The 26,151-nt window shown below is 60.0% G+C and overlaps 4 protein-coding genes across 4 annotated transcripts; 2 read left to right on the forward strand and 2 right to left on the reverse strand.

Annotated features, from left to right (window-relative positions):
* Positions 1 to 3,079: 3,079 nt before the first annotated feature.
* Positions 3,080 to 6,799, reverse strand: P3H4 (prolyl 3-hydroxylase family member 4 (inactive); the record flags this gene model as incomplete). The annotated part of the gene is made up of 7 exons (XM_084300975.1): positions 3,080 to 3,229; positions 3,345 to 3,428; positions 3,515 to 3,660; positions 3,771 to 3,899; positions 3,983 to 4,154; positions 4,450 to 4,599; positions 6,320 to 6,799. The coding sequence occupies 7 exons, from the start codon at positions 6,797 to 6,799 to the stop codon at positions 3,080 to 3,082; spliced, it is 1,311 nt and encodes a 436-aa protein (XP_084157101.1).
* Positions 6,800 to 8,371: 1,572 nt separating this feature from the next.
* On the forward strand, positions 8,372 to 13,443 carry FKBP10 (FKBP prolyl isomerase 10; the record flags this gene model as incomplete). The annotated part of the gene is made up of 10 exons (XM_084300899.1): positions 8,372 to 8,565; positions 10,185 to 10,330; positions 10,878 to 11,067; positions 11,209 to 11,354; positions 11,433 to 11,622; positions 11,878 to 12,023; positions 12,121 to 12,310; positions 12,483 to 12,625; positions 12,767 to 12,930; positions 13,258 to 13,443. 10 exons carry the CDS (start codon positions 8,372 to 8,374, stop codon positions 13,441 to 13,443), a joined length of 1,695 nt encoding a protein of 564 aa, XP_084157025.1.
* A 1,956-nt stretch (positions 13,444 to 15,399) lies between these two features.
* On the reverse strand, positions 15,400 to 20,891 carry NT5C3B (5'-nucleotidase, cytosolic IIIB). The gene is made up of 9 exons (XM_084301045.1): positions 20,862 to 20,891; positions 20,650 to 20,748; positions 20,069 to 20,138; positions 19,772 to 19,818; positions 19,300 to 19,385; positions 18,584 to 18,673; positions 17,251 to 17,413; positions 16,182 to 16,382; positions 15,400 to 15,914 (listed from the first exon to the last, which is right to left on the reverse strand). The coding sequence occupies exons 1-9, from the start codon at positions 20,862 to 20,864 to the stop codon at positions 15,804 to 15,806; spliced, it is 870 nt and encodes a 289-aa protein (XP_084157171.1). The 5' UTR covers positions 20,865 to 20,891; the 3' UTR covers positions 15,400 to 15,803.
* Positions 20,892 to 21,974: 1,083 nt separating this feature from the next.
* KLHL10 (kelch like family member 10) lies at positions 21,975 to 26,045 on the forward strand (the record flags this gene model as incomplete). Its single annotated transcript, XM_084300977.1, has 5 exons — positions 21,975 to 22,162; positions 22,695 to 23,184; positions 23,771 to 24,388; positions 25,002 to 25,151; positions 25,674 to 26,045. The coding sequence occupies 5 exons, from the start codon at positions 21,975 to 21,977 to the stop codon at positions 26,043 to 26,045; spliced, it is 1,818 nt and encodes a 605-aa protein (XP_084157103.1).
* Positions 26,046 to 26,151: the final 106 nt, after the last annotated feature.

The following is a 26,151-nucleotide window of genomic DNA, read 5'->3' on the forward strand; positions in this document are numbered from 1 at the left end:
CAGTACGAGCAGTAACAGCAGCAGCAGTAACAGCAGTAACAGCAGCAGTAACAGCAGTAAGAGCAGTACGAGCAGTAACAGCAGCAGCAGTAACAGCAGTAACAGCAGCAGTAACAGCAGTAAGAGCAGTAACAGCAGTAACAGCAGCAGTAACAGCAGTAAGAGCAGTAACAGCAGTAACAGCAGCAGTAAGAGCAGTAAGAGCAGTAAGAGCAGTAAGAGCAGTAAGAGCAGCAGCAGTAACAGCAGTAATAGCAGTAACAGCAGCGAGAGGTGCTGGGGCCGGGCTGGGGCGGCTGCCGGCAGCTCCCTGCGTCACCTCCGTCCCGGCCCAACTGGTCCAGCCGGGCCCCACCACCGCGTCCCGGCTCACCCGCTGCCGCCGGCCCCGGGCGAAGCCTTCGCCACGCAGCGGCCGAGTCACCGGCGAGCACCCGGCCGGCACCAGGGCATGGCCCAGCCCACAGCTGGGGGGGTCCCCGGGATGCAGCCCCCTTCGGGATTTGGGGTCTGTTGGGGTGTGGGGATGCACCCCGCTACCAGCCCCCGGGGGACCCTCGGCTGTGGCTGGCTGTGGGCATGGGCTGGGGTAGGAAATCGCGGTTCCAGGATGGAGGCGAGGGATGAAAAACCTGCAAGAAAACGGAGTTTGGTTTTCTTTGGTTTTTCTTTTTCTTTGGTTTTTCTTTGTTTTTTCTGTGGTTTATCTTGGGGAGCCAGAGCATGACAAGAGCGCTGCCAGCATGAGGAGGAGAGGGGCACAGAGGATGGCACGGCATGGCACGGCGGCATGGAGCAGCCCAGCTGGGATGAGAGGCAAAAAATCTTGACCAAATTCCTCCTTGGTCAAAGCGAGGGGCTGCAGGGAAGTCCGGCGTGGTGCTGCACCCCAACACGTCCCCATCAGCCCAGTGCTGCCGTCCCCACGTGCCATGGGACACGGAGGCCACGACAGAGCCATCCTGCTCGATGCTGCGGCTCCCGGGGCGCCCCCATTCCCAACCTGTGCCCCCCTTCCCACCCTGCACACCCCCGAGGGCAGCTCCGGCTGTGGGTGGGAGCAGGAAAAGCCCCCGGGGACCCCGATTTGGGGCCACAAGGGGTTTTGCTCACTGCTAGTGGAGAAGTGGGAGCAAGGCACCGTGTCCCCAGGGCTGGCGAGGGGGGACACCCTGCCCGGGCGTGCGTCGCAGTAGGGTGGAGGCCCCCAGGGCCCTGCACCACCCTCGCCCAGCGTGCTGGGGAGATAAAGCAGCCTTTGCCCCCCCAGGGCCGCGACGCCAGCGCTGAGCCGGGCGCTTCCCAGCGGCCGCACCCCGCCGGGTGGCCGTGACCCATCGGTGACAAACCCAGCTCCTCCCTGGGGACAGCCAGGGCCCTGCCCGGCGCATGGGTGCCACGCAGCCGCTCCTACCGCCTGCGCTGCCTTCCCCTTAGCTCTTCCCACCCCCGGCCTCCTGCGCCCCCCAAAAGCCTTGCCCGCAGCTCTGGGGGCTCGGCACCAGCCCGGTGCGGGGTGGGCAGAGCTGGGGACGCCCTGGCGCAAGGGGAGCTCGGTGGCACCAAGGGGTGGGGTGCTGGCAGCCTCCCCGCCGCCCCCTTCGCTCCCTTCCCTTCCCTTCTTTTCCCTTCCCTCCCCCGGGGCCAACGCTATGATTCAGCCTCTCGGTTTCAGTCCTCACAGCCAACTTCCAAGGGGTGCAGAAACGCGCCCGGCTCAGCAGGGAGGAGCGGGGCGGCCGCACGCTGCCTGCCCCTGGACGCCCCGTGCCCAAGGGCGGGCACGGGCTTGTCGGCAGCGATGCAGCCCGGAACGGGGCCATCCCGCCCTGCCGCTCAGGACCAGCATCAGGGGGTGCTCATCGCGTGTCTCAGACGAGCAGCAGGGTGACGAACCCCAAGGATTGGTATTGGGGTGATGCGCGCAGCCCCCTCCCCAACCATCAGATGCTGTGCAGGGGCATTGGGGTGGTGCACGGTGCCTCCAGCCTCACCTGGCACAATTCAGGGGGCCCCAACCCCCTCCCAGGCATCCCCCTGCCCTTTTTTAGGGTCTTCCCTGCTTCGCAGGGGTGCCCAGCACCCTTGCCCGTCCCTCCCCCTGCCTGCTGTGGGGCCTCTCCTACCCCGGGCGCACCCCAGCCCCAGGGAGCCCCAAGGCAGAGGCAGCTGTCAAAAGACCGGTCTGGATCTTATTAAAAGTTCAGCACCAGTAAAATAATAATAATAATAATAATTAAAAAAAAAAAAGCAACTGTGCAAGATGGGAAGTATTAAATTAATGGAGCTTAAGGCTACGGAGGGCTGGCGTGGTGAGAGTTCAAGGCACACGCGGGGCACGGGCAATGCAGCCCCCCCAGGCTGCAGCCACGTGCTGGCACGGGGATGCTGCAGCCTCGGGATCCTTGCTGCAGCCCTGGGACCCCTGCTACAGCACCAGGACCCCTGCAGCAGCACCGGGCCATGGGCTCTGAGGGGGTCCAGGGCTCTGCGAGCTGCTGGTGGGATGCTGGAAGCCCCAGGGCAGGAGCCCTGGATGAGCTCCAAGGATGCACAGGACCCACGTGCGTCGCACCCAGCGCAGGGAAACCCACTGAACGCCTCGTGACAGCACAAGGGTTGGGTCCTGACCCCCATCCACGGCTCCTGGGGAGGAGCTGAGGGGGACGGCAAACCCCAGTGCTGCAGGGGACCGCCAGCACCAAGGCTCCTGGGGACACCGGGGACGGGTGGCTCAGGGGGGCACCCTGCCAGGCACGGTGGTGCGGAGGTGCCACCTCTCCACCGCTGGGACTGGGGGCAGCGGATGTCCAGGAGGCAGAGGCAGCCCTGCGGTGGGCACCAGGCAGGATCAGCCCTTCCCGGTGAGCCTGAGTTTTTGTGCAGCAGCTGGCAGGAGCCTGAAGCCCGGCGTCCCCACGATGGCATCGCTGGGCCACCACCGTCCAGCTCCGTCAGGGCCGGGGTCCCCTTCGCCTGGCTCATCAGAGGTTCTCTGCAAACAAGGAGGGCTCGGTGGCACCGGGGGGCAGGCAGCAGCCACCCCACGCCCCCAGACACGACCCCCCCTGCCCCGGCATCAGGAACCTTCGTCAGCTTTGTCCCCCTTGGTCTTGGGCTCCTGCCACCACTCCGCAAAGAAGCCTTCCTCGTAGTCGCCTTCGCCCTCAAACTCGCCGTCCGAGGGCAGGTCCCGCGGGTCCGGCTCCTCGCCGTCATCCACCTCCATCTGCAGCACAGGATGGGGAGGGAATGTGCGCCTGCTATGGCCCTTTTTGGGGTTGGACCCCCAAGGAAGGGCCCAAAAGCACCCAAAAGTGCCCCAAGCCAGGGCCGTCACCTACCTCGTCGTCAGCCTGCAGGTACTGCCTGGCGAAGTCCAGCATCTTCTTCTGGGCGGCCGTCCGGTTGTAGTAGCGCACGGCTTCCTGGGCACAGGGAGGGGAGCGGGGGTCACGTCAGCCCCACAAAATGCCCAAACCACATGATGAGGGTCTGGGGGGATGTCTCTCACCGGCCGGGGCTCGAAGTCCTCCTCCTGCAGGTGCCAGCGCTCGCGGTGGAAGCGGTAGTAGACCAAGTTCTGCTGCATCACCGCATCGTCCGGGTCGAAGAGCATGTAGCTGGAGACGCTGCGCACCGCATCCCGCACGTCGTTCACTGCAGGGAGCAGCAGCGGTGTGACAAGGGGAAGGGTGACACAGAGGGGGGGTGGGTGACACCAGCACACCCCAGGGGTGCGGCCCCCCCAGCTCCCGGCTGGCACTCACGCTTGTAGTAGGCGAACTGCAGGTAGTGGTACATGGTGGCCACGAACTTCTCCACGAAGTAGCCGCCCACGTTGGGGGTCAGCTCGGTCTCGCAGTCCACCTTGCACTGCAGCACGCTCACAAAGTGATCTGGGGAGAGGTGTCAGAGGGGGGGTTTCGTGCCCCAAACTTGCCCCCAGCCCCACCGCTCGCCCACCCACCCACCCACCCACCTGCGATGGCGGGGTAGAAGTCCTTGAACTCCTGAAGCTCGTAGGCACCCTCGCAGCCAGCCAGGCAGTCCTCGTACGCCTTGTAGTACTCAGCCAGCGCCTGCTCCATGTCGGCTGCGCTGCTCCGGAAATCCCCGTTGTTGTACAGCTTCACCGACCGCACGAAAATTGGCTGCAGGGGACCGAGAGGGCTCCGCTCACCTCCTCGCCGAGCACCGAGCACGGTGCCCAGCCCCACGCCGGGTGGCACAGACACCAGACCTGCCTTGCTCCCCTGGACACTGCTTCATCCAGGGCATCAGCCCCACGGAGATGCTTTTTTTGGGGGCAGGAAGGTGGGCGAGCCAGGGCTCAGCTGGGATTGATGCCTCTGGGTTCAGCAGGATGGGCTTTGCTAGCCAGGCACGCGCTGAGCTCCCGTCCCCACGGGGTGTCCCTGTCCCACCCCAGCCCCGTCCCCTCCTCACTTCATAGGGCTGAGCCTCCAGGTCGACGAGGTACTCGTCCACATCCACCATCGTCCTGTAATAGTTCAGGTACTTCACGGTCATCTCGTGCTTGGGGTTCTTCTGCAGGAAGGTGTGGGCAGCGGACACGGCTTTCTCGATCTTGTTGGACTGGGGAGAAGAGAAAGAGCTGATGGGGGGAGGCATGGGGGACGGGCTGGCGGGGGCAGCTGGGGCAATGCTGGGGCTGTGGGGGCTCAGCACCCAGCACCAGAGCCCAGACAGAGCCCCAGGGCTGTGGGGCAGCACAGGGAAGTGGCCCAGGGCGGAAGGCTGCTCCTCAGGAGGGGACAGCCCAGTGCCCACGGTGCCAGCCCCAAGCCCAATCGTCCCATGGCAGCAGGGGCTGGGCAGGATGCGGGACCACAGACAAGACAGATAAATCCAGCTGATGCAACTGCTCCTGCTGAGACACGCCAACCTCTCCCCGTGCCCATGGTGGGAGCAGGGATGGTTCAGCTCCCTCGGGGACCCCCGTGTCCCACCGGCAGCGATCCACGTGGCTCGGGTTTGTCCCACGTGTCCCCTCTCCTCCAACCCTGCTGCCAGCCCAGCGAGCTGCCCCCACTCTTCCGCTGCTTTTCTGAGCTCTCAGGTTGCAATTTCGGGGAATTGAGATTGGGGGAGGTTGGACAACGCATCCGTTACGTGGATTTTAGCCAGAGCAACCGAGAGGAAAACACATTAAGTATCTAGGCCAGGCTGTCCCTCGTCACTGCCAGGTGAGGGGGGCAGCAGCGCTGAGGACTAAAGCAGCCTCTGCACCAGCAGCCAGCCCAGCCCGCGGCACAGCAGGGGCCCAGCACACTCGTGGCATCTGGGGAGGGAGAACAGCTTTGCCAGAACAGCTCTGGCAAAGGAGGACACCTCAAACCGACCCCTCCACGTGTGCACCGTGAGCCTGGGCACATGCCTCTCCCCGATGGAGCATCCCGACATGCGTCCTGCAGCGGTCACAGCACTGCTGGATCTGCCAGCTCGGGCCATGCTCCACCAGCTGGGACAGCCCCTGTGTCCCCCTCCCCAGGCAATGCTCTGCCCCGCTGGGGGGCCTTGGGGACATCAGGTTCAGCGCCAACGCCGGAGGCAGAACGTAGGCACTGCTGACCTGGAGAAATTCCCAGGAAAACCTCTCCGTGTGGGCCAGGGGTACCCACAAAAAGCTGTGCTGGGGGATGCTCGTACCCACAGCAGGATGGGGGACACGGGAGCCCCCAGGAAACCCCCAGAAGGAGCTGTGAGAGGAGGGGACCAGGGCCATACAGGGCTGTGGAGGGGGGCAGCCACGAGGGCCCCCAGTTGCAGGCACACCCCCTCACATCCTGCCTGATGCGTCCCAGATGCCGCTGACGTGCCACGGTGCAGGGGCAGGATGGAGGAGCCCGGGGAGGGGGGATGCCAGGCGGGGGGGGTACGGGGTGGGGGCTGCAGGATGGGGAGCGCAGCGGGATGCAGGATGGACAGGAGCAGGATTTTGGGGGTGCAGAGTGGAGATGTGGGGCGCGGCGATGCAGGATGGGGGTGTCCATGGGGAGGTGCAGGATGAGGGGCGCAAACTGGGGGGGTGCAGGGCTGGGCTGCGGGACAGAGCTGCACAATGAGAGGCAGAGGAGGGGGCCGTGCAGGACGGGGTGGGGAGAGGAGGCGAGGGCAAGACCGGAGCGCTGCAGGATGCCCACTCCCTCCCCACAAAAGCAGGGCAGCCCCCGGCACCCCGCGCGCCCCCTGCGCGCCCCGTTGCGCGGCATTTGCGCCCCCGGCACCCCGCGCGCCCCCTGCGCGCCCCGTTGCGCGGCATTTGCGCCCCCCGCGGGACGCCGCGCCGCCTCACCTTGAAGAGCGCGTAGTGCAGGTACTGGTAGGGCAGGCGGCGCTGAAAATCGCGCAGCGTCTGCGCGGGGGGGTAGCGCAGCTGGAAGACGGGGAGGCCGCGCTTGCAGGCGCGCAGGCACCCGGCGCGGCGCAGCAGCCTCCCAAAGAGCTGCAGCTCCCGCTCCCACTCCCACTCCGCGGGGTCCCCCTCGGCGAGGGGGTCCTCGGCGGGGTCCCCCTCGGCCGCGCAGTGGCGGTGGCAGTGCGCTTCGCTGTCGCGCAGCAGGCGGTGGAGGCGCAGGCTGGCCTCCAGCTCCCGGGCGCTCTCCGCCCAGTGCGCGCCCGCGTATTGCGCCAGCGCCCGGGCGTATGCGCGCTGCAGGGGCTCCAGCGCGGCTGCGGGAAAGCCGCGCACGCTGTACTCCTCGTACTGCGCCGCGCACGGCTCCTCCGCCACCGCCACCAGCAGCAGCAGCAGCGCCAGCGCCGCGCCGCCCATCCCCGCAGCCGCCGCGCAATGCCCGCGCAGCGCCCCGCGCAAGGGGCGGGCAGGCGGGGAAAGGGGAAAGGGGATGGGAAGGAAGGGGCGGTGCGCCCCTGCCGGGCGCGCAGGGTCTTAGTGCGGCTCTGCGCGGCTGGCGCAAGGCCCGCGGGGGCTGCGCGCTGCGCGCAAGGAGGAGCGAGGGGTCGGGGAGGTGCTGGGGGGGGTTGCGCCCTCTGCTGCGCCTCCCCGGGGATGCGCTCGGAGCGCGGGGTGCCGGGGTGAGCCTGGGGGCTGCAGCTCCTGGGAAGGCTCCGGGGTGCGCTCGGGGCTGGTTTTGCGCAGCCCGGACCCCCCCCAGCCAGGCTGTGCCCTGTGCTGGTTTCGCTGCTGGCTAGTGGCGAGCTGGAGGCTGCTCGCCCTGCGCCGTGCCAGACCCCAGGGCTGAGCCGTGCCAGGCCTCGGCATGGCCACGCTGGCCCCAGCCCAAGCCCAGAGCTGTGCTGCTGCTGGACAGTGGCTCTGAGAGCTGCGGCAGCACGGGGCAGGAGCCAGGGAGCTGCTGAGATTTTTGGCTGTGGAGCAGAGGCCGTTAGCAGTGCCCAGCACCTCCCTGCAAATGAGCAGCTCGCCAGCACGCCAGCCGGGATGCCAGTCCCCTGGGATGGCAGCCCCCTCAGTAAGAGCTCACTTGCCCCAGAGTCAGACCCTGACCCTACTGTGTCGTGAGGAGAGCCCCAAGTCCCCCCAAGCCATGCCGAGGTGGCTCAGCCCAAGCACGGACCCTCAGGGACCCACAGAGTACCCTGGGTCTGGGCTCAGGGCAGCTGATGCTGCTCTGCTTGATCCTCTGCTCTAAGGAGCCTCTAAGAGGCTGGGATTCGGTTCAGATCCAGAACCTGTCATATTTGCTACCCGGGGCTTGCAGAGGGCCCTTACCACAGCACCAAGAGTTTGGGGGGACAGCGGGAATGTGGGGCAACACATACACGTGCACTCGATGCCGCTCCTATCTGTGAAAGTCTGCTACAGGGACAGTTTCACATTTTTAATCGTTGCCATTCAGTAAAAGATCTGCCAGCAGCAGACTGAAGAGCAGTAGATGTTATTAAAACCGTTAATTCCTTGTATTTACTATTCCTTAAGTGCTAGGGAGTGGGAAGCAGCATCCTGCTGGGAGGAGCGCAGGCAGCACTAGGACCCGGAGCGGCTGCTGGGATGGGACCTCCAGCTGCACAAACTTGCTTCCAAATAGGTCTCTTCAGCTTTTTCCTTTGCAGAAAGAACTGCCTAGGGAAAGAAAAAAAAAAAAAAAAAGAAAAAAAGGGGGTAAAAAAAAAAAGTCTTGACATGGAGCTTTGCCGCTGTGACTTTTTCTGCCTGCCCCGCTGCCGCCGGCTCGGGGAATTGCCCCGGCGGTGCAGGGGGGAGGCTGGCGGAGGGCAGCACGGCTGGGCCCCGTTACACGTGTACAGAAATGCAGCTGGGCCGGGCTGAGCTCGCATCGGCGCGGGAGAGGGGCCGGGGAGGCCCCACCTCTGCGCCTTCCCCTCCGCTGAGCCTTTCCACCAGCCGCAGCCTCCCAGCGCCATGGCCTTGGGCAGCTTCGTCCTCCTGCTGAGCCTCCTGGGGGTCCTGGGGCTGGGTGACCCCGGCCCCCTGGAAGACGTGGTGATAGACAGATATTATATCCCCAAAATCTGCCTGCGGGAAGTCCAGATGGGGGATTTCATTCGCTACCACTACAATGGGACCTTTAAAGATGGCAAAAAGTTTGACTCCAGGTATCGCCCTTGGTTCTTTACCAGCTGCATGCGGCCGCCCCACGCGCTGGGGAATCCTGCATGCTGCCCCCAGCCCCCCCGCGTGTCCCCCCCATCACGGCCCCAAGGGCCAGGGGATGCCTTTTCCCGTCAGCCCCCCGCCTGCATTGCTCGGTGCCCCGCAGCTTGGACCCCGAGGGGGGATTTTGGGGGTGCTCACGGCGGGGCTGAAACCGGGGTGGCCCCAAGGGAGCTACTGAGGATGGCACAGCCCGGTCAGGGCTGCAGCCCCCAGCCCAGCCCCATTTCCGAGCCCGCAGCCCCCGGGTGCAAGCCCGTCTCAGGCAGGGGCAGGATCAGGCCCTGGCTGAGATGCTTTGCACTCCAGGCGTGTGCTTGCATGTACTGCACAGGCAGGGAAAATACCTGAAGCACTTTGAGACGTGGCAGCAGTGAAATCCCTTCGTTACCTAACAGGCTTTGGGTCTTGCTGGTCGTGGATTTCCTCAGCCTGTGCACCCATCCTGCTGTGCCCACCCTGGTTATAAACCCGGGTTTTGTTGGCACAGCTCCTGATCTGCACCAGGGCAAGGAGGGGTAGGATCAGGGCACAGGGCAAAAGCACAGGATCAGAGGGGGCTGTGCTGGAGCTCAGCCCCAGCCCAGCTCGGGAACAAAAACTTTCCAGCTGGGCATTTTTCAGCCCCCTAAAGAGCAGGGGGATTCTGCTCCTGGCTCAGCCTGTCTCGATTTTCTTGCAAGCGTGAACGGGAGAGAAAGGAAATCAGCCACGGGCTGCCCCTCCTGCTGCTGCACGCCCCAAACGCGATGGGGGCCTGGGGAATTTTGCTGCTAAAATAATTCTTTGTCCTGAGCACTGCAGCGTGCTTCCAGGAGAAGCATTCCCAGCACATGAAATGGGATAAAGGGCTTCCCTTTATCTGGAACGGCCCCCAGTTGCTTCCCGGAGTCTGTGTTTTAAGATTTAAAAAAAAAATAAAAATAAAAAAATAAAAACAAATTTGCAGTTTAAAAACGAGGCCTGGGACTTCTTCTTTCCTCCTCACTGCAAACGTGGCACACGCCAAATTACAGGGAAGCCACAGCAAGCCCGGCAGCGCGCAGACCTCCGGGCCAGATTGCCGTGCAAAATTTGCGAGGATATTTGAGTGTTCAGCCCCAAATAAATTCATCTCCTGCCTCCTCTGCACCCGGGGGGCCTGATCCTGCACTCCCCCACCTCCAAGGGTGCAGGCCAGAGCCCCGGGGGTGTCGAGGGAGGCAGCTGCACCGCGGGCAGGGCAGGATTGATCCCTGGTTGGGGTGGGGGGACCCCGATCCAAGCGAGATGGGGGAAAAACTTGAGGCTGGTGCCCTGAGACAGGGCTGGGGGATGCTTCGTTACCGTGAATTCCAGACCTGGGAGAGAGCTCAGAGTTAGCAGGGACACCACAGAGCTTGCCATCAGCCTTGCCACAGGGTAGGAGATTTGGGCATATTTTTGGCTAAAGGAAGAAATTTGCAAGGCTACAAATTCAGCGCGGGTGCTCCGGGCGAGGCGGAGGGAGCTGCTCAGCCCCCGTGGGTCGCAGCCTGCCCTTCGGCACCCGGTGCTGACGGGTCTGTCCCTTCGCCCCCAGCTACGACCGAGGGGCCACGGTGGCCGGCGTGGTGGGCGTCGGGCGGCTGATCACCGGCATGGACCGGGGGCTGCAGGGCATGTGCGTGAACGAGCGGCGTCACCTCATCGTGCCCCCCCACCTGGGCTACGGCAGCATCGGCGTGGGTAAGGGGTTTCAGGGGGGTTGGGTCGGGGCAAACCCACCAAGCTTGCATTGGAGGAGGGGGATGGAGAATTGGCACCCACCCAGCAGGCTCTGGGGAAGGATGGAGACGTTGCTGGGACATTAAATAGAGAGCACGAGCGGTGCCTGGGCAGGGCTTTGCAGGGAAGGATGGTCTGTGCCTGCTTTCCAGGGTGGATATGGGGTTAACGCCTGGTTTCTCTGCAAAGAAAACCCCACAGCAGCATTTGGGGCACCCCAAAAAAGCCCAGCAATCGCCTTCCCCCTTGCACTAATGGCTCCTTGGAGACCCCCAGCAGGGTTTGAGCTCAGAGCTGCACCAGGCAGGTCAGGTCCCCATCCACCAGCACCCTGCAGGAGCTCAGGGACAACAGGCATCAGGGGACAAATGTCCCCCCCTTGTCCTGCTCAGGGGAGGGGGGAGGATGCTGCAAGTGCTTTAAAGCTCTGCGTTTGCATGCAGCAGGGCATCCACCCTTGCCTTTCCCTCCCCTAACTCTCTCCCTGCCCTCGCTGCCGCCCCTGTAGCGGGGCTGATCCCCCCGGATGCCACCTTGTATTTCGACGTGGTCATGCTGGACATCTGGAACAAGAACGACAAGCTGCAGATCACCACCCTGTCCAAACCTGAGCACTGCAACCGCACGGTGGAGAACTCGGACTTCGTGCGGTACCACTACAACGGCACGCTGCTCGACGGCACCCCCTTCGACTCCAGGTACAGGGTGCCGGCACTGGGAGCACTGGGAACAGTGGGGACAGGGGGATTCCAGCATGGGGCAGGACTTGGGAGTCCCCCTTTCAGGCTGGAGGGTGCTGGTGCAGCCCCAGAGCTGTTCTCCTCGTTCCTCCTCATCAGCTACAGCAAGGACAGCACCTACGACACCTACGTGGGCACCGGGTGGCTGATCAAGGGCATGGACCAGGGGCTGCTGGGCATGTGTGCCGGGGAGAAGAGAAGCATCATCATCCCCCCGTTCCTAGCCTACGGGGAGAAGGGCTATGGTAAGCCAGGCATCACCCCATTGCTCCTGCTCGGGGAACGGGCCCCCCATCCAGGCTGAGCCGTGCCCCCCTCCCCAGGGACCACGATCCCACCGCAAGCCTCGCTGGTGTTCAGTGTGCTGCTGGTGGACTTCCACAACCCCAAGGACGGCGTCTTCCTGGAGCACCTGGAGGTGCCGGCGTCCTGCAAGCGCAGGGCCGTGACCGGGGACTTTGTGCGTTACCACTACAACGGCACGCTGATGGACGGGACGCTCTTCGACTCCAGGTACGGGGGGCGAGGAAGTGGCCCCATGGGGGGACGCCCCCATGCACCCCTGGTCCTCTCCCACCCCGCGTCCAGCAGCAAGGAGAAGCTGGAAAATCCCAGGGAGGAGGAGAGGGTGGTAATGAATTGGGAAAAGGATTAGGAAAAAAAAGAGCCGTTACCAAATGGAGCGAGGTTTGGTGGGAGCAGGGCCACGTGCTGGGTGCTCGGGACGCTCCTCTCGCCCGACAGCGCCGTGGGCTTCTCTCCTTGCAGCTACTCCCGAAATCACACCTACAACACCTACATCGGGAAGGGCTACATCATCCCCGGCATGGACCAGGGCCTGCAAGGGGTCTGCATAGGGGAGAGGAGGCGGGTGGTCATCCCCCCCCACCTGGCCTACGGCGAGAACGGAGCAGGTGAGGGGACCCGCAGCGTCGCTGGGTTGCAGGGAAAGGTTTTTCCCCGCTCCGTGCTCAGCCAGCTGAGATCTCGCTGCTGCTCCTCCTCTTCCAGGGGACAAAATCCCCGGCTCAGCCGTGCTCATCTTCGACGTCCACGTCATCGACTTCCACAACCCGGCTGACCCGGTGGAGATGGAGACCGTGTACCGGCCCGAGGGCTGCAACGTCACCACCCGCAACAGGGACTTTGTCCGCTACCACTACAACTGCTCCCTGCTGGATGGCACCAAGCTCTTCTCCTCGTGCGTGCACCGGGATGGCGGCGGCATGGCCACGGGGCGGCAGGGTGTGGGGGTGGTGGTGCAGGATTTTGGGGCACGGGAGGGAAAAGTGCAGGATTTGGGTGCGCGGGAGGGAGCCCGCTGGGTCCAAGGGGGTTTCTCAGCCACGCCGTCTTCTCTGTGCCCCCTGCAGCCACGACTACGGGAGCCCCCAGGAGGTGACTCTGGGGACCAACAAGGTGATCGAGGGGCTCAACAGAGGCCTCCTCGACATGTGCGCTGGGGAGAGGCGGGTGCTCATCATCCCCCCGCACCTGGGCCACGGGGAGAGCGGAGGTAGGGGCACCACAGCCACGTCTGCCAAGCAAACCCAGGGTTTCTGAAACCCTCAGCATCTCTCCCTCACCTCTTTTTTCCTTGCTGGAGGCCAGAAGGCTTTCGTCCATCAGGTGCCAAGAGCTCTCGCTTGTTTTGCAGCCCGGGGGGTGCCAGGCAGCGCCGTGCTCCGCTTCGAGGTGGAGCTGATCTCCATGGAGGAGGGGGTTCCCGAAGGCTACCTCTTCATCTGGCACGGGGACCCGCCGGAGAACCTCTACGAGCAGATGGACCTCAACAAGGACGGGGAGATCCCCGCCGATGAGGTGCCCAAACCTCGCGGGGGCTCGTGGGGTGCGGGAGGATGCGGGGGGCACGGGGAGCCCACCCCTGGGGGCAGCACCCAAAGGATGCCGCTGATCCCAAATATTTGGAAGCGCTAGGCAGGAAAAATGCCCAGGCCTGGAGCATCGCTGCTGGAAATGGGGAGCAGCGGGGCTGGGGCAGTGGGGGCAGCCTCTTCTCGTGTCCCTGCTGTTGCCCGGAGCAGAGCAGCATCCCATCCCATCCCATCCCATCCCATCCCATCCCATCCCATCCCATCCCATCCCATCCCCATCCCCATCCCCATCCCATCCCTTCTCCCCCTGCAGTTCTCCACCTTCATCCTGACCCAAGTGGCAGAAGGGAAGGGGCGCCTCATGCCCAGCTCCGACCCCGACAAAGTCATCGCCGACATGTTCAAGAACCAGGACCGCAACCAGGACGGGAAGATCACGGCCGAGGAGCTGAAGCTGAAGTCGGACGAGGACCAGGAGAAGATCCACGAGGAGCTGTGAGGTGCAGCCCCCGCTCCCCCCGGGGACAGGACTGCCCTTTGCCATGCCACGGCCGGGCTCCCCAGAGAGCCAGCTGGGAACCTGTCCCTGCCCCTTGCAAGGGGGAAAAAAAAATCAACAAAACCCAATATTTTGCCCCCCCCCATTGTTTAATTGAGGGGGTTTTGAAGTGTTCCTCACAGACAGGAAAACTCACCAGCCCCCAGGTAACGCGCCCAGACCAGAAGGTGGGAAGCACCCAAACTCTTGGGCATCTCGGTGCCCCCCGGGGGGGGCAGTGCCTGCATTTCCCCACCCTGCCCCGTGTCCCCCCATCCCCTCGAGCCTTGTCCCACGTCCCCTCTGCTGCCGGTTCTGCCCCCAGCCCTGCCTCGACCCCTCTGCTCTCGGTGCCCCGCGTGGGGGTCGGGGCAGTGGCACCCCCTCCCCAGGCTGTCCCCGAGCTCCCCTCCCTTGTCCTTGGCCAGCGACTGCACCTCCTGCGATGCCACAGGGAAGGGGGGAGCTTCCCCTCCATCTCCTCAGCCGTATTGCTGGAGTTTAGGGGTGTTTTTTGTTGGTTTCTTTCGTTTTTTGTTAGTTTTAAGTACACTTCCATACCCATCTTTAAAGGAGAAGAGAAATAAAGAGGGGCCTTCCCTGCTGGTCCCTGCTGCTGGCCCAGCCTCTGCTTCCCCTGGGACACGGGCTGGAGGTGGCTCGGGTTCCCAGGATCAAACCCTGATGCCCCACGGGCATCCCCTGCTTCGTGTCCCTTGGGACAGCCGGGATGAACCGCTGCCAGCCTGGAGAACAGGGGAGCCTCCCCCGCCACGGCCCCCCAGGGAGCAGCAGGCTGGTCTTCATCCTCCTCATCCTCCCCACCCCACGGCCGCAGCCAGCAGGGATGGAGAAAAATCAGCCCCGTTTGGTTCTGATGCCTAAATGCAGCTAATTTTAACGGCACTCTCAGGTCTGTCCCAGCACGTCCCCATCCCCTCCCCGCCGGCTCTGCGTGACCTTGCAGAGAGAGATTAAAAAAGGCGAGACCAGAACTGTGCAAAGGGTCGGAGTGAGCCCCTCTAACGATGACAGGGCACCAAATAAATGATTTTGACTGGTTTCCAGATTTTTTCCCTCTGTGTCAGGTTACTTTGCAATGAGACATTCGCGTTTCGCCAGGCAGTGGTGCAAGGAGAACTCACCTGGGTCTTTTATTTCATCTTAGAGAAGGAAATCTGTGCTGCTCACAAATTAAACGTTCTCAGCCCACACGGAGGGCAGTGAGCGAGCTGAGGGCTGGACACGGAGCTCACAGGCCAAAAGGTGCCACCAGTTACATGCTGCAGACCGGGGCTGGATCCTAACCTTCCCCACGCAGCCCTACTGCAGCTCACACCGCGAGGTGCAGGTCCCTGCCATCAGCACAGCAGGGTGGGATGAGAGCAGTTTCCCACACCAGGGTCTCAGTTTGCCGCTTGCCATCGGGGCTGTCAAAAGTTTTCCTCTTCATTAATTTCACCAGAGGCTCCACAAAAATAAGAGGGCTTCTTCCTACCGCTCCTCCATGACCCCAGAACGAGCCCAGCAGTTTCGGATGGAATCACCCTTACCTAAAATGCTCCCCAAAACGCCCCACACCGCAGCTGGCCATTCCTCCCCAATCCCACCCATGGGCTTCAAACGCTTCTCCCAGCCCCAGCCTTGCTGCAGCATTTGCCCAAACCCTTCCCTTCTCTTTCCCCTTCCCTCTTCCTTTCCCTTCCCACCCCAAAGCCCTGCTGGGCAATGGGTCCTGCACCCACGCAGGAGCGGAGGGAGCAGAGGCTGAGACTTGAAGGCACAGGGATCAGTGGATTTTCAGCAGCAGGAGCACTGCTTGGCAATGCCCAGAGGTGCCCGGAGCTCAGCCTGAGCACCTCAAAGCCACAGAACACAGGACATCAGGAGAGAAATTTGTTTTCTTAGATGGGAACGCAGTTAAAACCGAACAGCTTCGATCTAAAAGGGGTCTGCCCTCAACCAACAGCAAACCACCTCCGTCTCTGCGCTCAGCCGCTGAAGCTAAGCGCAGGGATGTCTCTGCCCTGAACACCAATGGTTTGTGTGGCCCCCGGAGCTGGGACGAGGTCTGAGGGGGAAGCAGCAGAGCCGACGGGGCACAAGGAGCAGGCTCCTTGCTTCCCACATCTCAGCCCTCCGCTTCCAGGAGGACAGGCGGCGAGGTTCAGGATGGACACGACACACAAGAGCTGGGGCAGGGAGACTGCCCCAGGCACCAGGATGGATTCAGGCGGGTACCAGAAAACCCAGCCCGGCTCTGCCAGTGGAAGGACGTCCGCTGGTTCCCCTGGCCAGGGCTGGGATGCCAGGTTCCCAGCTCATGTCTCCAGAAGGATGTAGCGGAGGATGCCGTTGACCACATCCAGCGTCTCGTCGCTCTCCAGAACGATGTCGTAGGAGTCCAGGTACTTCCCCCTTCGCTCTTCCACCTGCCGTGAGGCCACCAGGGAAGGGAGAAGAGGAGAGGACCACAGAGAAAGAGGACTGTGAACAGCTGAGAATGAAGATGCTGCACCCACACCCCTTGCATTTCTTGGTGCTATAGACAAGAAGGGCCAATAACTCAATAACCACCCCCAAAAAAATGCCTGAAGTGCACCAGGAGCTCCACAGCTCCCTTGCACGCTCCACGGGAGCTGAGACAAATCCAGCATCCCCCACGCTCTGGCAGCAAGAAGGCTGCTTCTCACACCCACCTTGTCATTGAGAAAGCCGATCTTGAGGATGTTCTCCACGCTGGGAACCCCATCTGCCATCGTCAGGTCCCCCATGGAGTCCCCCAGCAGGATGATGCTCGTCCTGCCGCTCAGCCGCTGGAAATACTCCGTCCCCTGCAGGACGCTGTTGTTCTTGTTGTAGGTGTGGATGAGAGGTCCCTTGAAGCACTTGAGGACTCCCTGTGCAAAACAGGACAGCCACGCTGATCCCAAAGCAACCCTTTTGCCGTGCTGCAGCCGCAGACCCCCTTCTGGGAGGGGGATAAGGTGGGGACGCTCGCAGAATGACAGCTCTCGTCTCCGAGACGTGCCCAAGGAGCCATGAAACACGGGGAGAGAGGCCCCAAGGGCCCCATTTTGCAGGATAAGCCTGTTCCATATGGTGAGAACCCGAAGGATCCTGGAGATCTCGGGCTGGGCTCTGTACTGCCTTGGTGTTCTTCAGGGGCCATGGAAAGCCACAATCAGGGAGCCCCAGGAGGGAGGCAGGGCTGTTCTGCTGCCCCATCTCCCCCGGAGGCTGCCGGCCCCAGCACACCACCCGCGGGAACAGAGGGCTTCATTGTGCACAGCAGGTCATTTTCTGATGTGAACTGGGACTTTTCAGGCTTTCGCACATCAACAAAGGCCTTCCAAGCTGCTTTAAAGGACATCTGGCTTTCAGATCAGGGGAGACCTCTGCGGACGGTTAACTCCATGCTGACCGTGCACTGAGCGTGCAGCGTCAGACCAGCATCCAGCCTGGGGCATACCCAGACACACAGGTCACCTTCAGCCTCCAAAAGCAAGTTTGGAAGACGAGGAACCTACAAAATCCTGAGCATCGATGCTCAGCTGCTCCTGTGCTATCTGTGGTGGCAGCAAGGCATCCCAAAGCCCCTACGGTGCTCCCATGGCCCAGAAAAGGGCCGGTCCTACCTAGAGGGATCCAATACTTCATAATTTTAATGGGCAGCTTTGAACCTAGCAGCGTGTCTGTTCAATATATCACAGCACCAAGTTCCAGCCTCACAAACCTCCCCCCTGCAGGCTCTCTGCACGGACTCACGCTGTCGTCGAAGTCCATGTAGTTGGAAACCACGTTGACATTGGAGTAGAAGACGTTGGCCTGCCGGATTATCTCTTCGAGGACATCGCCGATGCCAGCAGAGAAGATGAACATGGGGACGTTGTGCTTGTACAGCTGATCAAACAATTCATTGAATCCATCCCTGGAAGAGAAGCGTCCGTGACAGGGTATTACGTTACTCCCTCCCAGCAAGAGGTGCTTTGTGCATGGTGGGCTGCCAACGCTCTCAGCTCCAAGGCTCACGTTTCTGCCTGGGACTCCCCAAAAAGAAAAGCCTGTGCCTGCTCTGCAAAAATCAAGGTGCTTTGGGGTTTTGTGGTGCACGCTGAGGGTGCACAGCAAAGCCACCGGACCTCACCTCGACAAAACAACCTTGCGGGGAGGTACAGAGCAAGGTGAGGCATGTGAGCCATTCACCCAGCGCCTCCTGAACCCCCTGAGAGCCTCCTGAGAGCACTCAGAGCCCCCTGAGAGCTTCCTGAGAGCACCCAGAGCCCCCTGAGAGCCTCCTGAGAGCACCCAGAGCCCCCTGAGAGCTTCCTGAGAGCACCCAGAGCCCCCTGAGAGCCTCCTGAGAGCACCCAGAGCCCCCTGAGAGCAGCAGCCAGCCCCTCACCTGGGGCCACCCAGCCCAGCAAGCTCAGGCACGTGCCCACCAGCGCGGGTGCCAGGACGTGATTTCCATGCACAAAAGGAGCTCTGACCCCACAGAAACCCAGACACACGGTGCCACCTCCCCCCTAAGACCAGCAGCTCATTCAAAGCAGGGTTCCCTGCGCCACTTCCAGGAACATCACCGCCACAGCCAGCTTCGGCAGCAATTTTTAGGGCAACGGTTTAGTGCTGTGGGTGAAACCTGATGCTGAGTCAAGGGCCTGGATAAGGCTCAGCAGTTACAGTAAGCGGGGAGAAAATCTATTCTGGAAAAGGGGAGCTGCCTGCTGCCTGCCCAGGCTCGGGGAGCTTCATCTGGGTGCTCCTTGCCAAGATGAAAGGAGATGGAAGAGGCTCTGGGCAGGAAGGAGCCAGCCCAGGAGCCGGGCAGCCCGCAGCCTCGGGGAGCAAAGCTCAGGCTGCAGCTGGTGGTGCTGGCTTCTGGCTCTGTCACAAAGCTCAGCCCCAGGAAGGAAGAGAGATTTGCATCTGCTGCACGTCGGGGGAGGCATGAGGATCAGAGCGAGCAGGTCAAGCGAGAAATCAGTTCAGCTTCCCCCAGATTCTTCTCCGAAAACACGAGCAGCGACGTGGCCTTGGGGGAGCTTCTTGCAGGGGAGGAAGGGCCCCAGGCAGAGCACCGACCCCCGGCACATACCTCAGCATCACGTCCGATTCCCTGACTATCTGGGCGATGTCACCCTTCTGGATCTTCTGCTGCGACAGCAGGTCGTGGGCCCTGGTCCACCTAGGGAAAGGCAGCAGGGTGAGCTTCCTGGGCAGCAAAGCTCGAGGCAGGCAGAAAATTAATAGCTAGAAACTTCCTGGTATGGCTGCTAAGCCTATAGGAAGTGCAAGTCTTGTGCACTGCAGTCCTTGGGGGGCAAGGAGGTGCCAGGAGGAGGTGATAAGCACCGCTTTATCTATGGCTTTCTGCTCTGAAACAACCAACTTGCTCAGCTGCATCCTCACGTCCCTCACCCAAGGACATGCTGTGAGACCCAGGGAACTGCCAGCACCAACATCAGGCACCAGCGTGCAGGGAAATCAGACCCGTGCCAGGGATCCAGCACCACCACTCCCGTGCCTGAAGGCAAGGACAACAAGGACAGCCCCCCCTTCTCTTCAAGACCTTGTAGCTTTTGCTTTTTATCCAGTGACTCAAATTATTTGCCAGCTGGGTGTGACAGGCACAAGCAGGTGAGCGCGTGCCACACACCCAAAAAATGTTAAAGGGGACCCTACAAGCAAAAGGAACCACTTCTAGGGCTCAGCACGTTCCTCTGTGCCTGGCCTCGACTCAGGAATTCCCTTTTTCTCCTGTTTCCCCCAGTGCTCCCCAAGGAAACAAGCAGACCACGGGCAGGCACTCACCACTCCACCATCAGGGGACGTTTCTCTTCCAGGGTCCGGTTGGGATCGATTTCTATGGGGTAGTAATAGTGCAGCAGATCCTTTAACTGGAACATCGTACGCAAGTGAGAACACAGAGCGAACATTGAGTCCAAAGAGACCGTAATCAGCAGACGCAGCACTTCTGAATTCCCCCAAAGCAACACAATACACAACAAAAACACGGCCAAAACCACTTCACTCGGAGCAAATCTGGGGATCCCTGAAGGAAGAGTTAATCCACCGCTAGCTTGGCTGCGTCTCCTCTTGGCCCAAACACTCCAGGTACAGAGGAGTACGCAGACACGCTTCCTGCTCTTATCAGACCAAAAAAGCCCACAGCTGAGTATGCAAATGAAACTTTCATTTTTACTTTCCCCTCTGTTATCATCAGCCAATATAAGCCCAAGATGATGGGCCATGGGGGTGAAGAGCCCTGCAAAACAACGCTTACCTTCTTCTTGCCGTCCTCACTAACCACACGACTGTTGTCGAGGATATCTGCAAAGACAAAATTCCCTTTTTGTAGCCCAGAAACGTGAAGGCTGAAAGTTTTAGGATTCAAGCATGAGAAAGGGAAGGAGCATCTGCGAGTCTCGTCTGCAAAGCTGGAGCACAAAGACCAGGAGATGGTTTTTGGGCTGCCTGGAGGTGAGGGCTGTGAAAGCAGCACCCGCTGCGGATACAGACACAGAAAAACCCCCCAGAATTAGGGGCAGGAAAAGCCGACAGCAAGGCTTTTTTAACTCACTGTGCGACGTGGGGCAGCGCCTGCCGTTGCACCCGAACCTGCTCAGCGTCATGTCGAAGTCAGAGATGACCTGGAGGGTGAGAGAAGACCAAAAGCTGCAGGTGACCCAGCTCATTCTGCCCTTGCAGTACCCGGCCAAGGATGCAAATCCGGCATCAGCACATCTCACGTGAGAGCACAGAGCCGCAGCAGAGCACGGGAGCAGCTTGGGGATGGGAATTTGGGTGCCCCCCTGCCAGCTGGAAGCAGATGTCCCCCCCCCAGCTGAGCCAGGCAGCACCCCTCCTGCACCCCAGGCACTCTTATCAGCACCAAAAGGCTTAATCCTCCCCACTGGGTGTGTGTGTGGGGGGGATGGTTTGGGGCTTGGCTAATATTTATAGCTTGCATAAGAGGGAAGCAAAGGGCAGCCTGCAAACACAGCTCCCCCCAGCTCGTTTGGGGCTTTTCCCCCTGCACCAGCAAACCGCGCCGAGAGGGTGCTGTGTGCATCTGGGTGCTGGGGGGGGGGGGGAATGCAAAAATTAGGGGGTGTGTGTGTGGGGGGGAGGAGGTGAAAGCACGGTGCTGGGGCCCGGTACCTGCAGCTTGCTGCTCCCCTGCTCCTTGATGGCCCGGATTATCCCCAGCACCCGCTCCGGCCGCAGGATGCGCACCGTGGGCTTCTCCAGCTCGGGCACCTGCAGGCAGAAAGACCCCCCCCAGGGGCTCAGGGACACCCCAGAGGGGTTGGGTGCCCCCAGCCCTTGCTCTCCCCGTTCCCCAGGGACCCCCCCCCCGGCCCCGCGCTCACCATTTCCCCCCGCTCCGCTCCGCCAGGGCCCAGCCGGGGCCGCGCAGCCGCGGGGAGGAGCCGGGCAGGGAGGCGGGACGGGGGGGGGCGGGAGGATCCGGGGGTATTCGGGGAAATTTAGGGGTATTTGGGGGTATTTGGGGGTATTCGGAGCTGGCCGGGGTCTCCCGTCGCCTCCGGGTGCACCCCGCTCCGCGATCCCCCCCCCCCCCCTCCGCCGCTCGCTGCTGCGGCTCCTTTGCGAGACGCCCCCGAGCCGGGAAGGCGAAAGAGAAAGGTTAAAAAATAATTAATTAAATAAATAAAAATACGTGGCAAGGGCTGCTAGCGGCTGCATCCTCCCCAGCGCTGCCACAGAACCGTTTAACTTTAAAAAAAATAATAATAATTAAAACAAACAAACAAACAACAACACCAGCAGCAAAATGAAAAAGTCCAAACTTTTTATTACTTTTATTACTTTTTTTAAAACTATATATTTTTTTAATTTATTTTTCTTGTTTACACCAGTCCTAGAGGTGCTCCCTTGGCACCCATCTCACCTACAGCCGTGACAAAGCCCATGGGGAAGGCGGCCCTGAGGAGTCAGGAGGGGGCCCCAGGTGCACCCCACTCTCCTCTTCCAGGGCTTGGCCCCACAAAAAAAAACCCTTCCCCTCCTCCGAAGAAGCAGTGCAAGGCTCGTGGCTTCACCACCCGCCCGAGCAAGCCCGTGTCTTGGCTTCCTCCATCGTGTTGGGGCACTTCTAAGCAGTTGGTGCCTGCCATGGGGGGGGCTTTATATGGGGGCTAAATGATACAAGCAAGCTGCACGGGACGCACGGGGCTGTCTGTGCCCTGAGCAGCCACCAGCGAGGTGTGGGTACAAGGTCCAGCCTTGTCTATGCTGAGATTTGGGGGAGCGAGGAGGAGCAGGACCCCCGTGCCCACAGGGCTTGAGCCCCCCCAGCCCCACAGGCAGCAGCTCCAGGGTCCTCCCGGCCTCTGTGAGCTCACTATGGGGCAGGTTCCAGAACCACCAGACAAGGCAGCGTTTCGGACAAAATGTAGGAGGGCAAGGAGAAAGCCCTGTAGCACCTTAGAGAAGCTCCTTCCGCTGACCCCGGCTCCGACATGGACGACACCTCGGCTCCCACCAGCTCTTCGGCCTCACAAATGGAGAGGAAGATGAGTGCGATGGCTTGCGAAATCTTCAACGAGCTTCGCCTGGAAGGGAAACTCTGTGACGTGATCATTGACGTGAATGGGTTTGAATTCAATGCTCACAAGAACATCCTCTGTAGCTGCAGTCATTATTTTAGGTCAGTAGCAGAAATGAGTTTACAGGGGGAATGGGGACAAATGGCATTTCCTAGGCTGGGTCAGATGCTCTTAATGTACCTCTGGTGCTTATGTCGGCACTAAACCTCTCGGCCAGCAGATGTAGATAGTCCTGATAGCAGCCTGGTCACCAGAACGAAACCCCACACCCTGGCATTTTGCAGCCACTCTGGCAGCGGTGTCTGATGAATGTAGGGCTGGCAACATGGCCAGCCCAGCCCCTAGCACAAGTTTTTCTTGCCCCCCACATCGTTAGTCTCTGGAGCAAGGTGGCCATGGGCTCTGTTGCTCTCTGTCCACGACCTAAGGCTGTGGCTCCTATTTTAAACCATCCAACAAGCTGGTAAAACACAGATCAATAAACCACAGGGCCTCCCAGCATGACTGCTGCTAGTGCCCAAAACCAGTGCCCAGGGAGGAAGGCATATGGGAAAACAGGGTCGGGGGTTAACACAGGAAAAGCCTTTTTTTCCCCCAACATTGCTTTTTTATTTTTTTTATTATTTTTGTCAGGGCTTTGTTTACCAGTGGCTGGAACAACAAAGAGAAGATTGTATACAAAATCCCTGGCATTTCACCTGAAATGATGAAGCTCGTTATCGAGTATGCCTACACCAGGACAGTACCGGTCACCGCCGAGAATGTTGAAAGTTTGCTGTCCGCAGCGGACCAGTTCAACATCATGGGCATCGTCAGACTGTGCTGCGAGTTCTTGAAATCTCAGCTGTGCTTGGAGAATTGCATCGGCATCTGCCGACTCACAAACTGTTACCACTGTCCCAACCTGCAACAAACTGCCTACACGTTCATCCTCCATAACTTCGAGGAGCTGATCAAAGTGTCCACGGAGTTTCTAGACCTCTCCGTCGACGAGTTGAAGGGCATCATCGAGAAAGACGAACTCAACGTGAAACAAGAAGACGTGGTGTTCGAGGCCATCCTGAAGTGGATCGCCCACGACCCTGAGAACAGGAAGCAGTACATCTCCGTCTTGCTGAGCAAGGTCAGTGCGGCTGCGGGGGCACCTATCCTGCCCCCCTACGTGGCTCTGGAGATGTGGCTCGCTTCTCTTTCCTCGTCAGAGCAGAGGAAATAGCAGCCTCCCAGCACTGCTCGGGGAAAAGCGCGCGTTACGTGCTGTTACGTGCTCTGCCGAGGTTGGGGAGGCCCTTTTAAGCGCACGTTTCCTCATGTTACCAGCTTGAGTTTAATCATTCCTCACATCCGGGAAGGGCTGAAGATTACACGGGCTGACATTATGGCCAGGTACACAAAGCTTATGGGTGTTTGTAGACAAGCTGCACTATGCAAACAGCAGCAGGAGCTACAGCAGCTTCAGCCTGCGGGCAGGAGAGCGCCATGGCAGAGCTGTGGCAGGCTCCCCCAAAATGGAATCATTTACCCTTGTGTACCCTTTTCAAGACAAGCTAAAAGCCACACGTTTAATTCTCTGGTTCTGTGATAAGCTTTAGACAACACTCTAGCCTGAAATCAAAGCCAGCCAGCATCAGACCTATCTGGGAAAGACACCAAAATGTTTAGCACCACTACTTTAACACCAATACCCTCACCTCCGCTTGCGTTTTCAGGTCCGACTGGCGTTGATGCAGGCAGACCACTTCATGAAGAAAGTCAAAATGCACGATTACGTGAAGGACAACGAGGACTGCAAGCCCATCATCATCAACGCGCTGACGGCCATGTACGACCTCAGCGCCAACGGCCCCTCGGTTTCTGACTTCGTCAACCCCCTCACCCGGCCTCGCCTGCCCTATGCCATCCTCTTCGCCATCGGGGGCTGGAGCGGGGGGAGCCCGACCAATGCCATCGAGACCTACGACGCCCGGGCGGACAAGTGGGTGAACGTGACGTGCCAGGAGGAGAGCCCCCGCGCCTACCACGGCACCGCTTTCCTGAAAGGCTTCGTCTACGTTATCGGAGGGTTCGACAGCGTGGATTACTTTAACAGCGTCAAGCGGTTCGACCCGCTGAAGAAAACGTGGCACCAGGTCGCACCCATGCACTCGCGGCGCTGCTACGTCAGCGTCACCGTGCTCAACAACTACATCTACGCCATGGGGGGGTTCGACGGGTACACGCGCCTCAGCACGGCCGAACGCTACGAGCCCGAGACCAACCAGTGGACGCTGATCGCCCCCATGCACGAGCAGAGAAGCGACGCTGGTGCAACCACGCTGTACGATAAGGTAAAAGGCCTGGGGGGATTTGTGACAGCGGTTCTGGTTGAAGTACGGTGAGCAGGACAAGGCAGCAAACAGATAGCACTGGGCAGCATTACACGGTGAGCACGAGCCTTGGGCTTTTTTAGAGGGTGGTGGGGTGGAGAGCCTCGTGGAGCTCAGCCTTGTGTGCTGGATGAACAGAGCTTCCACCCAGCGTTAGTCCTCTAGATAGAAAAGAGGAGCTGTGGGAGCTAGACACGAAACAATCGCTCCCTTTAACATGATGAGTCATTTAAAACAGAGGGGGAAAAGTTCACGTAAACCTTGCTCATTAAATCCTGGAGCTACAGATATAAAGCTAAGAGGCGAAACTGGCTGCTGCTGGACAATACTTGTGGCCGCAGGTCACATACCACGCCTGGATGCTTCACACAGCTCAGGAAAAAACGGATCAAAACCCTGCTGCTTCGTGTAACTCCCTGCACTGTTACTACCTCCAACCCAGGGCAAAAAGACAATTCTCTTTAAAAGAAATAAACATAAAAAAAAAACCCACAGCCAGGCCATTTTCTTCTCAGCATGTTCTCCCACCAATACAAGCACCCTGCTCACCTTTTTTTTTTCCTCCTTTAAACAGGTGTATATATGTGGTGGGTTCAATGGGAACGAATGCTTATCCACAGCTGAAGTGTACGATGCCACAACGGATCAGTGGACCTTTATATCCCCCATGAGAAGCAGAAGAAGTGGAGTAGGTGTGATTGCATATGGAAAACAAGTGTATGCGGTAAGGTAGAAGTGGTACCTCTGCCACAACAGCACCCAGCACTCGTGGTACTTTTTTGTTGTTTAATGGGCTGAAACTCTGCTAACCTGCATCTCCCAGCTAGAAGCAAGTGGCCAGCTTGAAAATCAAAGTGAGATTTGGGGAAGAAAGTTGAGGGCAAGAATGGTTAAAATACCCCTGAAACTACTGTCACCTGCATGCTTTTCATTAGGAGAAAATACGTAACTTTTAAACAGTCATAGCAAAGAAATTATTTTCTGCTGTTGATAAAATCTTTTAGCAGCTCAGTACTTCTGCTTGGTCCTGCTTATCCTACACAGAACCTAAATGCAGCGTGTGGCTAAGTATAAGAATCTGACAGACACACAAGATTTGGAAGCTCTGGAACAAGAAGGGGGCAGTCTGCGTTGTGTTTTGAGACGATGCTCAAACTCAACAAAGCAGGACAAGTTGAAAGTCTTACACATCCACAACGCAGAAGGGGAAAGGCCTATTTCAGCTCTGTACCTTTGACGTTTGCAGGTAGGAGGATTTGACGGAGTGAACCGTCTGCGGACCGTGGAAGCCTACAGCCCCATCGCCAACACGTGGCGCACCGTCCCCACCATGTTCAACCCTCGCAGCAACTTTGGCATCGAGGTGGTGGACGACCTTTTGTTTGTGGTTGGTGGCTTTAACGGTTTTACTACCACTTTCAACGTCGAGTGTTACGACGAAAAAGCTGACGACTGGTACGATGCTCACGACATGGGCATCTACCGCAGTGCTTTGAGCTGTTGCGTGGTGCCAGGGCTGTCGAACGTCGGCGAGTACGCCGCCAGACGTGACTACAGCCTGGAGTCACTGCAAACAGAAGTCAAGTACACTTCCTCAACAAGTACCCTGCCTGTATAAACGGCTCCCCTTAGCTAATAAAGTCTTCTAAGCAGCAAATTAATGTATTCGCTTATTCTAAAAGTAAGCACAATTGATACAGACCAGAAGAATGATTAGTAAGTAA

The sequence above is a fragment of the Netta rufina genome, assembly GCF_964035555.1.
Source record: "Netta rufina genome assembly, chromosome: 24".
Lineage (NCBI taxonomy): Eukaryota > Metazoa > Chordata > Aves > Anseriformes > Anatidae > Netta > Netta rufina.

Coding starts and splice junctions, on each gene's coding strand:
- NT5C3B (XM_084301045.1), bottom strand. Junction 20,139..20,649: donor AGGGGAGCAGCAAGCTGCAG/GTACCGGGCCCC, acceptor CTCACCCTCCAG/GTCATCTCTGACTTCGACAT. Junction 19,386..19,771: donor GTGAGGACGGCAAGAAGAAG/GTAAGCGTTGTT, acceptor ACGATGTTCCAG/TTAAAGGATCTGCTGCACTA.